At 36.5% G+C, this 16,346-nt stretch overlaps 1 protein-coding gene across 1 annotated transcript in view; it reads left to right on the top strand.

Annotated features, from left to right (window-relative positions):
* The window catches only part of NUP37 (nucleoporin 37), a 51,525-nt gene extending 35,644 nt beyond the window's left edge, over window positions 1-15,881 (top strand). Inside the window, exons 6-10 of the mRNA XM_057742290.1 lie at window positions 4,875-4,965; window positions 8,956-9,137; window positions 9,614-9,664; window positions 15,026-15,119; window positions 15,621-15,881. Coding sequence (XP_057598273.1) covers window positions 4,875-4,965; window positions 8,956-9,137; window positions 9,614-9,664; window positions 15,026-15,119; window positions 15,621-15,734 — 532 coding nt within the window. The 3' untranslated portion in view covers window positions 15,735-15,881. The remainder of the gene's footprint in view (window positions 1-4,874; window positions 4,966-8,955; window positions 9,138-9,613; window positions 9,665-15,025; window positions 15,120-15,620) is intronic.
* The last annotated feature ends 465 nt before the right edge of the window (window positions 15,882-16,346 follow it).

Genomic DNA, 16,346 nt, shown 5'->3' on the forward strand with positions numbered 1-16,346 from the left:
CATTTAAATACCATGTGGTTAAAAAAAAAAATACCATGTGGTTAAGAATACTTAATGTTGTGCTGAAAAGCCCTCAGCCTGAAATGAGGCAATCATTTTAACAATAAACTACCAAAAGGAAGGTAAATGTAATTCATAATCTTAGATCTGAATATCTCTTCACTTGTACATTTTACAACTAAATCTGAGAGTTCTACCTAAGATCACAGAATTGGGAGGGGTGGGGATGTCTGTCATACTTTTATTCAAATTGCATCAAAACTGTCATTTTATTTATGTCAGCAGATTAATTTTACCTTAAAAGCTTTTGTTTTGAAATTTCCCTTGCAAACATTTGAATAGGTATACATGTATGTTTTATATAGCTCCTGATTTTTGGTCAAAGTAGTTTAACTTGATAATGTTGTCTATTTACACTTTTATAAAGGATCTTATCTTTCCATGTGTTTATGTGAATTAAGAAGGTTATAAACCCTTACAACTTTTCTCTTTCTGTGATATACCGTTTTCCTGAACAGTATGCTTCTGTGGTTATACTTAACGTTTAGGTAATTTTATTTATTATAAACAAATATACTACCAATAAATTTGGAAATATTAAAATATGAATTTCTTTTTTTTCCCATTACAGTAGAAACTCTCTTATCTGACGTGGTCTAAACCCGTAGTGCCTTAGATAACCAAAAAGTCAGCAAACTCAGGAAATCATTTTAAAGGAATGTCTACCTTCCTTATTTTAATATTTGATGTATATGGGAAAATTCACCAATTTGCCAATCTTTTGATATTAGACCAAGGCTTTTTGCTTTTCTTAAGTTATGAGTCCATTGATTTGTGTTAGGCTTTTTTGCATGAACTACACCCATAATGCAGTGTGTACAGTGAAAACATTTGCTAAGTAGTCATAATTCAAATATATCTAGATTTTTATTTTGTTTAATTTTTTTGTAGCTGTCATGCATGCCTAATTTAAGAGCATTTTTTAATACTTATTTATATATTTTTTATTTTTGCCTACATCGAGTCTTGGTTGCAGCACACAGGATCTTTTGTTATGGCATGTGGGCTCTTCATTCAGGGTGTGGGCTTCTTTCTAGCTGTGGCACGCAGACATAGTTGCCCCGCAGCATGTGGGAGCTTAGTTCCCTGACCAGGGATCGAACCCACGTCCCCTGCATTAGAGGACAGATTCTAAACCACTGGACCACCAGGGAAGTTCCAAGAGCATTTTTTTTTTCATTCAGAAACTTACCTTTATTTAGTTGCCATCAGCTTAGTTCCATTGAAAAAACTCTTTCACATTCTATTCTGTCAGCTTATGTAATATTAATTATGTAATTACATTAATAAGCATGGGTTTACATCACTTACAAACAGCAGTTCACTAAGCAAAAAAACATAGCCCCTCAAGGTAAGCCTACCACAATGTACATGTGAGCTGTTAGAAAATAACCTTCTTGTTCTTATCAGTTCTGCAGAGAGAAGGAGTCTATCAGAAGGAGGTTAATTAAGAGAATTTTTACTGTACATGTGTTCACTACATTTTAAAACTGATGGAAATTTATTCATACATAGATACATGAAAATAACTAAAATGCAAAAAAAAAAGGGGGGGGGGTAATCAGAGAGAAGTAAGCCCAACTGAAAAGTGGTGCCTTTTGCCATTAAGACAAATGATTCTTTTAAGATTGTTTTGTCAGAAAATTTGTCAAAGAAAATTTAGGCTTTTTCAGTTGGTGATAAAAAAGAAATATGAAAAAAAAAAAAAAGATAAACAAGGTACAGCCAGTCTGGAAACCTGTTTGATTTGACAACACCTGCTAACGTTGAACATATTTTTAAGCTGTGATCCAGTGATTTCATGCCTAGCCGGTACCCAGCAGGTGGAGGTGGAATGGGGAGATGTGGGTACGTGTCTGGGTAAGGTGGGGAATGGATGTGTGGGTGTCTATATTCACCAGAAGACATGTACAGGAAGGTTTATAGCAGGATTATTGGTAATGACCATAAATTGGAAACAACCTAAATGTCTGTCAGTGGTAGAATGGGTAAATACATGGCAGTGTCCTTAATTAATGGACTATTGTGTACAGCAATGAGAATGAACAGAGTACAACATGCAGCACTGTTGGTAAATCTCACAAGATATAATGATGAGTGAAAGCTGCCAAGCCAAGAAAATACATTCCATAGTATTTTCCATAGGATTCCATCTTTATGATGTTCCAAACCAGTGAACGTAAGCTATTTAGAAGTTAGAAGTGTTAGAAGTCAGGATGGTGGGTACTTTTTGTGAGAAGGAAAGGAAATAGGACTGAAAGGAAGCACAGATGACTTCTGGAGTTCTGGAAATACTATCTTAATTTGGGTGCTTTCTTCAAGTATGTTCTCTTTGAGCTGTATGCTTCACATTTGTGTATTTTTATCATAGATGGTATACGGCAAAAAATGTATCAAAAAAAGAAAAGAAATATGACTTCATCTGATGGAACTAATATTAACTAGATGAAGACGTAGTAAAGACACAGGAAAGTAAGTTGAGCTCCACGAAAGGATTTGAGAAGAACTTAGTTGTGGAATCTATCAAAAGGGGAAATAAGACTTAACAACTTAAAGTGTCCCATCTGTAGCTAATTTAGTTATAACTCATTTCAGTCCAATTTGTTGTATTTTGCATATTCAGAACTTGGATTATGCAACTGCTGACAATTATTTAATAAGCATATAATTGTAAGCCACAAGTCATTTTATCCTAGTCCTAGAAAGTAATCTGGATCACCTTCCTCATTTTTAAATCAGTTTTGTGGTTTTGGTTTTGTTTTGTTTTTCCCAAAATGTGTCAGGTTCTGTTCAGGTTAAATATTGTTTAAAAATTAGACTAAAATTGGATTCATTGGACAGAAATATACTTCATTAATTGACCTGTTTTTATAGAATGTCTTCATTTTTTTTTTTATCTCTTTGGTTTCCTTCATTTGGAAGGAAAAAATCATGAAAATATTCTGGTATGCAACTGTAAAATAGTCAGTGGGAAGTTGTTGTATAACAAAGGGAGTCCAACTCGAGGATGGAAGATGCCTTAGAGGACTGGGGCGGGGAGGGTGGGGGGGACTCGAGGGGGGGAAGTCAAGGAAGGGAGGGAATATGGGGATATGTGTATAAAAACAGATGATTGAACCTGGTGTACCCCCAAAAGAAAAAAAAAAAAAAAAAGAATAGTTCAGCCTAAAAAAAAAAAAAATATTCTGGTATGTATTTATTCAATATAATAGCAGACAAAAATCAAATACATAATAGAATAAGATGAAAAGAATGGAGCCTTTAAACTGTTCTCTCATGGGATTCACTGAATATGCAAGACAAATTTCTGCTATTTCAATAGTGGTAAAATATATGCTAGCCCAGCACTTTATTATGTAAAAGGCAATAGAGAAGAAAGAAATAGTTCCCATAATTAATAATCTTATTTATTGTGGGAAGTGAAACACAATTGAATAAACCCACGGTAACTGTGATTCCCCTCTTCAATTAAATTGTAATTGTCTCCCTGTATAGTAAATACAGATGAAAAGTGTTGATTTGGCAAGAGAAAAGTGTATGCTTCTAAATTATGTAATCAAGTAATCATTTTTAAAAACATTCATGTTAGTTTATATGTAACTAGGATATTTCAACATTGGAGATCCTATAATTTCTATAAAAAAGAAAAAAATTTTAAATGATGTGGTTTGGAACAGAATAGTAGTGGCATTGTCCAATAAATATGTCTACTTTCTTTGAAATAAAAATTTGCGTCAACCTAAAAACATATTCTCTAAGTTTCTTGAAATTGTTTTATGGTCCCTAATGAGATATGAGCTATAAAACCTGGAAGAAAAAGTCCAAGGTATTGTAATGAATGCATTCAGTTCCTAAGGACCAGATTCTGTGGGTACTTTGCCAGCCACCCTTCACCTTCTGTCTCCTGCCTTGCTAACTCTGTGCCACACTCTGTACCAGTGAGATATAACAATGGCTGAGTGTGAAGAATGAGCTAGAAAACTAAGAGTCTGGTTGAGGAACAGGACTTCTCAAAACAGAGACATTACTGAGACTTCTGAATCTTCATCTCCACTCTGGGGGTGGGAAAAAAATTGAGATGGAAATTGAGTAGGTTGGTTGTTGTTACTATGGATTTGTAAATATTGAGGAGGGGGAGAGTAGGAGGAACCAGGTGCTTGTTCCTTCAACCCTTCTATCCTTGAATCTGGTAGGTAGTAATCAAGGCCCCTTTTGAGAAGAATTGGGGAGGTGAGACAGATCAGGAAAGGTAAAAGGAAATAGCCCCTGGCATGGGAACTCAAAGGCAGAAAGAATAACCTACTATGGGAAATTACTATCTCCCTAAATTCACATCACTTCATACCAGCTTCTTTATATGCTATTTTAAAAATGGGAGCACTGGGTTAGGGGAGGGGGGTACACGTGCATGTTTTAAGCACCCCTGGTAGAAATTATTGTTAATCGAAGTGACTACTGAAGTAGGAATGCAACCTCATTAGTGACCTAGAAACTTGATGATTCTGTCCACAAAATAAAGAGTTCGTGAATAATTTAATTTGGTCGCTGTGTTACAGTGTTGCTGTACTAGATTAATTAGAAAATGTATGTGACTGTTTTTCCATTATTGAGTGTGGTAAAACAAATTCTTCATACTACTTTTACATTTTCTAAAATAATTATAATTTTGTTATAATTTTCTTTGAAAGATAGACTTTAAGTACAGATGTCTACCCTATAATCTCTAGTTGATAGCTTTGAATAAATTTATGGAAATTTCATTTTTTAGTAATATATCAAAACTTTTTAACATTATACTCCTCTTCTTTTATTAGGATTTGGAACTTGGAAGGAATACAGACAGCTCATTTTGTTCTTCATTCCCCTGGAATGAGTGTGTGCTGGCATCCTGAGGAAAGTTTTAAGGTTATTATTTATAACTTAGCTTTCTTTTATCAAGCTGAAAAGACATATACATGTGTAGTACTTGCACACATAGAGGAGAAAAATCAATGACTTTTTCCACCTCAGAGACTCTTAATTGGCACAGATACATTTGGATTAATCTAGAACCTTAAAATTTCTCTGTAATTAATTGTTTTTATTTGACAGCCATCATCTATAAGTTGCATTTATTCAGAGTACACTTCTCATGCCCTTGATAGGTTATGATCTAAAAACTAACGCCTAGACTACCTAGTGAGCAGTATTTGTTTAAAAAAAGTTAAATCCATGCTTGTGAGCCATAGTGTGTAAACAGAAAGCATCAGTGGCATAAGGCAGATTTGACCTAGCTGCAGTGATATTCAGTTCACTCTGAATAGAGTGAAGCTTTCTAAAGTTCTAAAACTACACTATGAGTTGTTATCAGTCGGCCTTAACTTAATTTCACTGAGAAGATAGGAGCCATTTAACAAGAGTTCTCTCATTTGCAGTATCTTCTCTTGGGCGTTACTCTATTTTATCTTTCCCTAGAATCTAAGAAGTTGCCACATTCATCTTCTTAAAGTTAGTCCTTCCTCTGTCTAGAGTTCACGTTAGTTCTTAGGCATCCTGCTGTTGATAGCCCTGTAATATCTTCATACTTCTTCTCTATGACCCTTTTCATGCTTCTTCTCCATGACTCTCTTCTGTCCTCACACTTGTACAAAAAGATAAGCTTGATTAATCATGGCAGACACTTACATAGTACCTGCATATGCTTGGCTCATTGTCAGCATTTCATATTAAGTTAGCTCATTTAATCCACATGGCAGCCTTATGAGATGGGTACTGTGATGATCTCATTTTACAGATAAGGAAATCATCGCTCAGAGAAGGTAAGTAACTTGCCCAAGTTCACATAGCTACTAACTGAAAAAATTGGCATTTGTACCCAAGCAGCCTACTCCATAGGTCTTGCTCTTAACCATTACGTTCTTTTGTTTCCACTTTTTAGTCTATCTTCTTCACACCTTTTATTTCTGAATATTTGAACCCATCACTTAAAATAATAATGATAATAAAATTACAAAAATCAAAATCTCTAGAAGCAAAGCTCTTAAATCCAATAAACCACAGTTGGAGCTAGGATTTCAGCAGGTAGTAATAACAGAACCAGGCGTTTCAGATATCATGGGATCGAAGAGTTTGGACTAAAGACATCCTTTTCTCTGATCCTAAGAGAAAAGAGGTTAGAGCCACTAGATGAAATGAGGTATAACAGCCAACATTATTGAATGTTGCCAGGAGCTGTGCTGAGTACTTTACATAAGTTTCCTCATATAATTTCACAAATACTTTCTGGTTGGTAGCATTATTCTATCTATTTTGTAGGTAAAAAAATTGAAGCACCAAAAGATTAATTTACCCTAGATCACACAGTCACAGATTTGACCTCAGTCTGATTCACGTACTACAGTGTTCCTTGCTACTTGAAATATTTCCCCTGTGAAAATTCAGTGCAAATTACTATTTATGGTTCTGAAAGTCCTAAAAGAAAAATTCCCCTGTAATGTTTTTAGATCCAGCAATTCCCAAACTAATTTAACTTTTTTACTCTTATCTGCTCTTTCGACAACAACAACAAAAAAAGTGTCACCGTTGAGCACAGTTTTAGAAACAGTAAATAACCAAAATAAATTTTCTGAGTGCCTACTCTGTGCTAAAACAGCTCAAAGTGCTTTAACATGTACAGTTGACCCTTGAACAACATGGATTTGAATGCATAGGTCCACTTATACACATATTTTTTTTTCTTGATGGTAAATACTACAGTACTAAATGATCCTCGGTTGGTTGAAACTGCAGATGCAGGAACCATGGATAGGGAGGAACCACAGATACAGAGGGCCAACTATAAGTTATATACAGGTTTTCAACAGTACAAAGAGTCATTTGTCCTAAGGCCCTCCCCACCTTGTTCAAGGGTCAACTGTATTAACTGATACCATCCTCCTAGCAGTCCTATGAAATAGATACTCTATTAGCCCTATGTGCTCAAGATCTTATAGCTCCTGAGGGCAGAACCACGTAGTCTGACTAAAGAAGTTGCACTCAACCCACTATGCTTTATTGCCTCTCCTAGTTTAAATCCTGGGCCCAGATAGACTTGGCCTTTCCATAGTTCATAAGTTACACCTGAAATTCTCAACATTTTTAGAAACAGGCTCAAAATCTCAAGTATTTTTACTAGGTCCAAGTAAGTCTTCTTTAGTCTCCTCCCGTTTCCAATCCTTCCCCACCCTTGACTACACATAGCACACCAGACCACTCACCAGTCTTCATAGTCTAATCTTGTAGTAAGGAACACATGGACACTGTAGTTAAACCTCTGTTCAGACCTGAGTTCAAATCCAGGCTCTGCCACAGACTAGTGATGAGATCTTCAACAAGTTACTTTAATCACTGTGCATCTCAGTCTCCTTTCTGAAAAATGGGATTAATGATAACAGTTTCCTCGCATAGTGGTTATGAGGATTAAAAAAGGCAGAGTATGTAAAGTTCAATGTTGTACCTATTTTCGTTGTATATTTGTGATGGGCCCCATTTTTTTGTTTGTTTGTTTTTAAGATTTTTTGATGTGGACCATTTTTTTGTAGGTCTTTATTGAATTTGTTACAACATTGTTTCTGTTTTATGTTTTGGTTCTTTGGTCCCAAGGTATGTGGGATCTTAGCTCCTGGACCAGGGATCTAACCTGCACCCCCTGCATTGGAAGACAAAGTCCTAACCATTGGACCACCAGGGAAGTCCTGAGAATAGTTTTAAATTCCATCTTTTCTCTTAAGAATCCCCTAATTTTAAAGACTACCCGTGTTCTAAATAATTACTCTTTCCTTTGCATCCCACTGTATTTCACCTTAAATTATGATCAGTTTTTTTTCATAATTCTCTTCTCTAGACAGAAAGCTTCTTGAGATCAAGGATCATGTCTTTTACCTTGGACTTCTATTGAACATAGCATAGTGTTTTACATATACATGTATGTGTACAGTAGATCTTCATTGTTCACAGATTTCACATTTGCAAATTTGCCTACTCATTAAAATTTATTTGTAACCCCAAAATCAATACTCATTGCACTTTGACAGTCACAGACATGCGCAGAGCAACAAAAATTTTTAGTTGGCTAATGTGCACATTCCCACCTAAGGCTGAATAAGGCAGTACTCTGCCTTCTTGTTTTAGCTTTCATACTGTTAACAAGTATTCTGTTCATGGTCTATTTAGTGCCAGGTTTTTATGCTTTTTGTTGGCGATTTCTTTCACTGTGTAAAACCGCCCTCAAGCACACTGCTAAAGAGCTACCTAGTGTTCTTAAGTCCTGTGATATACTTTATGGAGAAAATACATGTTAGATAAACTTTGTTCAGGCATGAGTTACAATGCTGTTGCCCATGAGTTCTATGTTAATAAGTCAATATATATTGAACATGATGGCTTTAAACAGAAACACATGAGATTATGTATTGATCAGCTGACAAAAATGTTGTGATCAGAGACCCACAGGAACTCAACCCTTTAATTTCCTTTAGGATCAGTGGTTTGATACCCACTAATTCAGTGTTTGCAGCAACTTTATAGACCCTTACCTACTGTGAATAACTCAATTGTGTGCATGTGTATGTGTATGTATACAGTTTACCCAGAATGAATCTCTAAGCTGATCTCTTCTTCCTGGTAACCGTACATAATCATTTAAAGTTGTACCCAATTTTCTTGTGTCTTTCTCTTGCCAGTTTTCTGTGAGACTTTTCAATATTTGAAAGAGATTTTTACCTAGGCTTGCCTTATTTCCTTTGCATTTGATCTCCCATTTGTAATATATGCAAATGTTTGCATTTTACTATATGTATAACACTGAATCTCTGCCTCCTTCTCAGATTTGGCTACTAAATTAGGTGGTTGAATTTTCTTTATTTTTCTGTCTTACAGCTGATGGTTGCAGAAAAGAATGGAACAATTCGGTTTTATGATCTTTTGGCTCAACAGGCAATTTTATCTCTTGAATCAGAACAGATGCCATTAATGTCAGCACACTGGTGCTTAAAAAACACCTTCAAAGTTGGAGCTGTTGCAGGGAATGATTGGTTAATTTGGGATATTACTCGGTCCAGGTACTTCCTTAGTATATTTATTATTTACCGAAAAATCAGTCACTGTTGCTAAATGATCCATTGACCCATTCTTGTATACCTGGACCACACTGTAGAGCAAAAACAAGTGTCTCCTGTAGAGGGGCCAGAGCTGTGGGCTTTTACATAACAGAGATGGGTTTTACAGATTTACTTTGAGAATAACAAAGAATAATGCAGAGGAGGAGATCTTTGATCTGAGCAATGTTTACTTATGTTAAAAAAAAAGAAAAACACTGACCCTGTTGAATGATGGTATTCTGCAGTGGTTCTTAACCATGTTTATGTCTTTATCATATTTCAGCTGTTTTAATTCAGTGCTTATTTGGAATTTTGTCACAGTTTAAGTACCTTGGGCATTGTGTCCTTTAAAGAGAAAATACCTTTTAAACCTTAATTTAAGTTCCTCTACTTGAGACCAACACAGAACTCATAAAATGTAAAATATTATCTTTTAGTTACCCTCAAGATAAGAGACCTGTCCACATAGATCGAGCCTGCTTATTCAGGTAATGTACCATTTTTGATGGGGTTATAATTTGATTTTTTTGAATTTGGTTACTTTGTTCATGCAGTGCTAACTCCTAAAATACTTTCCCGGTCCTCTTCTTTGCACCGATTTTTTTCTTTTTTTCTGATTATTTTATAAATGGATGTTTTATTTTCCTAACTAAGTATTGCTGTTGTCTTTTGGTCTGGTTGAGAGATTTTCCAATATTTTCTTTGAAAATTTTTATAAAATACAAGATGTTGCCACTCCACCAATGCCACCTTAACAATTTGGAGCATATGTTTTCTTATTTTTTGTGCTGATAAAGATGTAAAATGTAGGTGGATCCATGTTTATGCATATGTACTACATTGTTGTTCTTTAAATGAGAACACACTGGATGTTATATATCTGTGACCTTTTTTTCCACTTAAATTAATGTACTTTTTCATTCAGATTTTTACATAATATTGTATTGTATAATGTAGTGCTTTCAGCCTCAGGAAAATTTCTTAACAGAGACTAAAGTCAGTAGAACATTTATTATATGCTATACTTCATCAAATCTAAAACACCCCCAATAAAATTGTAGAACCTAGGGACACTATTATTTTATATATTCCTAAGAAAAAAATATATTCAACTAAATATAAGAATGCCATAGATTATAAGATGCATCCTGATTTCAGAGATCTGAGCAAATACACATTTTTAAAAAAACAGACTGTAGAGTCACAGACATAGAAAACAAACTTATGGTTGCCAAAGGGGAAAGTGGGATGGGGGGAGAGAGATAAATTAGGAGGTTGGGATTAACATATACACACTACTATTTATAAAATAGATAACCAACAAGGACTTACTGTATAGCACAAAGAAATAGTCCCAATATTTTGTAATAACCTATAAGGGAAAGAAATACATATATATACGTGTGTGTGTGTGTGTGTGTGTGTGTGTGTGTATATACTTAGAACTGAATCACTGTCCCGTACACCTGAAACTAACACAATATTGTGAATCAACTATACTTCAATTTAAAAAGTTTTTCTTCCAGTTGCTAAGAATAAAATCAATGAACTACAGTACTTAAGTCTGGAGGAGGTCATCTCAGGATTGGTTTAGTAGCTCATTGATGTCATTAAGAGTTCAGACCTTTCCCTCTGCCATCCTCAGCAGCAAGGCTTTGGCTTGTTGCTTCGCAGTCACAAGATGACTACCAGAGTTCCAGGCACTGTCACTTTATAGCACATTGTCCAAAATAAGAGGTGAGGCCTCTTGCAAGAGCACTGGAATCACAACTAACTGCTGAACAGTCATCGACAGGAAGACACTGGAACTCACCAAAAAAGATATGCCACATCCAGAGACAAAGGAGAAGCCAAAATGAGATGGTAGGAGGGGCACAATTATGATAAAATCAAATCCCATAACCACTGGGTGGGCAACTCACAAACTGAAGAACAATTATACTACAGAAATCCACCCACTGGACTGAGGGTTCTGAGCCCCATGTCAGGCTTCCCAACCTGGAGGTCTGGCAATCCCCAGAAAATCAGACTGTGAAGGCCAGCGGGATTTGATTGTAGGACTTCCACAGGACTGGGGGAAACAGAGACTCCACTCTTGGCACACACAAAGTAGTGTGCACACCAGGACCCAGGGGGAAGGAGCAGTGACCCCATAGGAGACTGAACCAGACCTACCTGCTAGTGTCGGACGGTCTTCTGCAGAGGCTGTGGCTCACTGTGGGGACAAGGACACTGGTGGCAGAAGTTCTGGGAAGTACTCATTGGTGGGAGCCCTCCTGGATTCAGCCATTAGCCCAGTGCTGGGTCACCTCAGGCCAAACAACCAGCAGGGAGGGAAATCAGCCCCACCCATCAGCAGACAAGCGGATTAAAGTTTTACTGAGTTCCACCCACCAAAGCCACACCCAGCTCTACCCACCAGTCCCTCCCATCAGGAAGCATGCACAAACCTCTTAGATAGCCTCACCCACCAGAGGGCAGACAGCAGTAGCAAGGAGAACATATCATCCTGCAGCCTGGGAACGAAGACCACAGCCACAGAGAGACAAAGTGAAAAGGCAGAGGACTTTGTACCAGATGAACGAAATAAAACCCCAGAAAAACAACTAAATAAAGTGGAGATAGGCAAACTTCCAGAAAAAGAATTCAGAATAATGATAGTGAAGATGATCCAGGACCTCAGAAAAAAACTGGAGGAGATGCAAGAAATGTTTAACAAAGACCTAGAAGAATTAAAGAATAAAGTAAAAGAGATGAACAATACAATAACTGAAATGAAAAATACACTAGAAGGAACCAATAGCAGAATAACTGAGGCAGAAGAATGGCTAAGTGACCTGGAAGACAGAATGGTGGAAATCAGTGCCACGGAACAGAACAAAGACAAAAGAATGAAAAGAACTGAAGACAGCCTAAGAGACCTCTGGGACAACATTAAATGCACCAACATTCACATTTTAGGGGTCCCAGAAGGAGAAGAGAGAGAGAAAGGACCCAAGAAAATATTGGAAAAGATTATACTTGAAAACTTCCCTAACATGGGAAAGGAAATAGCCACCCAAGTCCAGGAAGCGCAGAGAGTCCCAGGCAGGATAAACCCAAGGAGAAACACTCGAATACACATAGTAATCAAATTGACAAAAGTTTAAGACAAAGAAAAATTATTAAAAGCAACAAGGGAAAAACGACAAATAACATACAAGGGAACTCCCCTAAGGTTAACAGCTGATTTCTCAGCGGAAACTGCAGGCCAGAAGGGAGTGTCATGATATATTTTAAAGTGATGAAAGGGAAGAACCTGCAACTGAGAATACTCTACCCAACAAGGATCTCATTCAGATTCAACAGAGAAATCAAAAGCTTTACAGACAAGCAAAAGCTAAGAGAATTCAGCACCATCAAACCAGACATACAACAAATGCTAAAGGAGCTTCTCTAAGTGGGAAACACAAGAGAAGAAAAGGACCTACAAAAACAAACCCAAAACGATTAAGAAAATGGCAATAGGAACATACATATCGATAATTACCTTGAATGTAAATGGATTAAGTGCTCCAACCAAAAGACACAGGCTGGCTGAATAGATACAAAAACAAGACCCAGGACTTCCTAGGTGGCACAGTGGATAAGAATCTGCCTGCCAATGCAGGGGACACAGGTTCGATCCCTGCCCCTGGAAGATACCACATGCCACGGAGCAACTAAGCCCGTGTGCCACAACTATTGAGCCTGTGCTCTAGAGCCCGTGAGCCACAACTGTTGAGCCCATGTGCTGCAACTACTGAAGCCCACGCTCCTGAAGCCCGTGCTCTTCAACAAGAGAGGCCACCGCAATGAGAAGCCCGTGCACCACAAGGAAGAGTAGCCCCCACTCGCCGCAACTAGAGAAAGCCTGTGTGCAGCAATGAAGACCCAACACAGCCAATAAAATAAATAAATAATTAAATAAATTTATTTATTTTAAAAAAAAAAAAAGACCCATATATATGCTGTCTACAAGAGACCCACTTCAGACCTAGGGACACATAACAGACTGAAAGTGAGGGGATAGAAAAAAGATATTCCATCCAAATGGATATCAAAGGAAAGCTGGAGTAGCAATACTCTTTTCAGATAAAATAGACTTTAATGTTTCAAGAGACAAGGAAGGACAGTACACTAAACAGGCATTTCTCCAAAGAAGACATACGGATGGCCAAGAGGCACATGAGAAGCTGCTCAACATCACTAATTATTAGAGAAATGCAAATCAAAACTACAATGAGGTATCACCTCACACCAGTTACAATGGGCATCATCAGAAAATCTACAAACAATGAATGTGGAGAAAAGGGAACCCTCTTGCACTGTTGGTGGGAATGTAAATTGATACCGCTACTATGGAGAACAGTATGGAGGTTCCTTAAAAAACTAAAAATGGAATTACCATGTGACCTAGCAGTCCCACTACTGGGCATATACCCAGAGAAAACAATAATTCAGAAAGACACATGCATTCCAGTGTTCACTGCAGCACTGTTTACGATAGCCCAGGTCATGGAAGCAACCTAAATGTCCATCAACAGATGAATGGATAAAGAAGATGTGGTACATATATGCAATGGAATATTACTCAGCCATAAAAAGGAATGAAATTGGGTCATTTTTAGAGACATGGATGGACCTAGAGACCGTCATACAGAGTGAAGTGAGTCAGAAAGAGAAAAACACATATCGTATATTAATGCATATATGCAGCATATAGAAAAACGGTACAGATAAACCAGTTTGCAAGACAGAAACAGAGACACAGATGTAGAGAACAAACGGACACCAAGGGGGGAAAGTTGGGGGCGGGGGGGAGAGTTGGGATAGGATGAGTTGGGAGATTGGGATTGCCATATATACATTACTAATAAGAAAAAAAATACCAAATTGTACACTTTAAATATATGCAGTTTATTGAATGTCAATTATATCTCAATAAAAGTTCATAAAAAAGATGTTACTATTTTTAAAAATAAATATATGCAGTTTATTGTATGTCAATTATATTTCAATAAAATTCTTCAAAAAAAAAAACAAAAAATAAGAGGCAAGGAAGGAGCACTCCCCTTTTATTGGGGATTGCTGTCTTTGCCTTATACCAATTGTGTCTCATCCCTTGGGGTTAGACACACTGTCCCAGAACGTAATTGGGGTTCAGTTAGCACAGGAAAAGGGCAAAATGGCTGGCTGTTGGACAAGCAACTAATAATATCTGCCACACATTAAAATATTAACTAGACCTTAGCCTTCCCCCCCACCCCGTAGCTCCCCTCCTGCACTTACTGTAGTGCCAGTCTTGTTGCTGGAGCTCCATCAACACTTGATCATTCATTGATTCATTGTATTCCAGTGTCTATGATGCTTTAATACTTGAATATTTAAACATCTGTATATTCTGGGTGTTTACATCATTCCAAGGAGTTTAACCTCATAAGTTTATCGCTAACTTTAAAACACATGTCAATAAGAATATTAAATGTGTGAGGTTTTTTAATGTACTGTGAAATATTTTCTGTCTGTCTGATTCCTTGTTTATATCTCCTGCCATACTGTCAGCCCTTTGGTTGTAAGAAAGGAACTGCTAATCTTTGAAATTTAACAAAGTGACACGTGGTAAGCACTTAATAAATACTCACAGAATGAGAAAATATTTATAGCTAACTTCCCTGGAATTCCCAGTCTGATTGCAAAGCCATATTATGAAATATAGGGTTATAAAATTATCACTTTTGTATAAAAAAGAAATAATCAATTTTAGAAAAGCTTGTAGTTGTTTGTAGGGTAGGATTCTGTACTGATTTTCATCCTTCGTCTTTTCTTAGATGGTCCACAATTAATGAAAACTTGTTTGCAACCACTGGTTATCCTGGCAAAATGGCCAGCCAGTTTCAAATTCATCATTTAGGACACCCTCAGGTAATGTGGAGATGTTTGGTGGCATATGTGTTTTTAAATTTGTGTATTCTACTTTTCTACGTACAGCCCCCCAATCTGTAATGTGTAACTAAAATATTTATGAATATCTGTTACCTGCTTAAATTGGAAAAAGAAAGCATTTTTTGATGGTTAAGTCACCAGTGGTAACACTGTTTGCCAGTATTCATGCAAGAAGCATTTTATTTCTTCTATTTCCTCCTTCATTTAAATGTAATAATTTTGTTTGCTTGCTTGGTTTAGATTGCAAAAATGTTTGCATCTGGACTGCGCCAATTATTCATAGATTATTTGTATCCTTCATTCCAGCCAACTGCAAACAAATAACGTGTATTTCACCTACAAGGGAGCACAGTTTTTTAATTCTGTTCCCACTATAAACAAAGACAGTTTTTCAATGGATTTCTTATTTTTGAAAGGTAGTTTTTATTTATTAATGTTGGTAATGTATTGAGCTTCTTTAATTCTTCGCATATTTTATAGCCCATCCTCATTGGTTCTGTAGCTGTTGGATCTGGCCTTTCCTGGCATAGGACTCTCCCACTCTGTGCAATTGGAGGAGACCACAAGCTGTTGTTTTGGGTGACTGAAATGTAAGATAAATATTCTGTGTACTTAGATTCATAAAACTATTTTTAATACATATTTTGGAGAATTCCTTATTTTTATATCAAATATATACTGTAAGATCTGGAAATGTTCCAACTGTTGCTTTTGTTAAATAAAAGGTTGATAGTTTGAAAATTATTTTCCTACTCTATTCTGTGTGTGTATTCTTTTTTTTTAGTCATCTTTTAAGACTGTGATTGACTCATCAGCTCTAGAAAAGAGGTGATTAAGAAAATAATGTTTTTGACTTTATCACAGGATTTTCCAAAGTGTATCCTATATTCTGTACCTTAAATAGACACTGTTTTCCTAATTCTCAAAGACACAAACATTTACAAAAGGAAAAATCTCTCCTTTCAGCGTTAGTCTGGGAATGGTTGAATGTATGTGTGTGGGTGAATGTATATGCATTTTTTGTTAGCAATCTATATGTGTAGGGGGTCTTATTACAAATTCCTCAGTAATTATAAAGGATTATTATTCAATTTAATATAAGAAATGATTTTCAATTTCTTGAAAATGTGACTCATGTAACTCAACCCTATTTGTTTACTGTATGCAAATTCCTTTTGATTGGACGTCTCAGCATTCTCAGAACAT

This window comes from Hippopotamus amphibius, chromosome 7 (assembly GCF_030028045.1).
Source record: "Hippopotamus amphibius kiboko isolate mHipAmp2 chromosome 7, mHipAmp2.hap2, whole genome shotgun sequence".
Taxonomy (NCBI): domain Eukaryota; kingdom Metazoa; phylum Chordata; class Mammalia; order Artiodactyla; family Hippopotamidae; genus Hippopotamus; species Hippopotamus amphibius.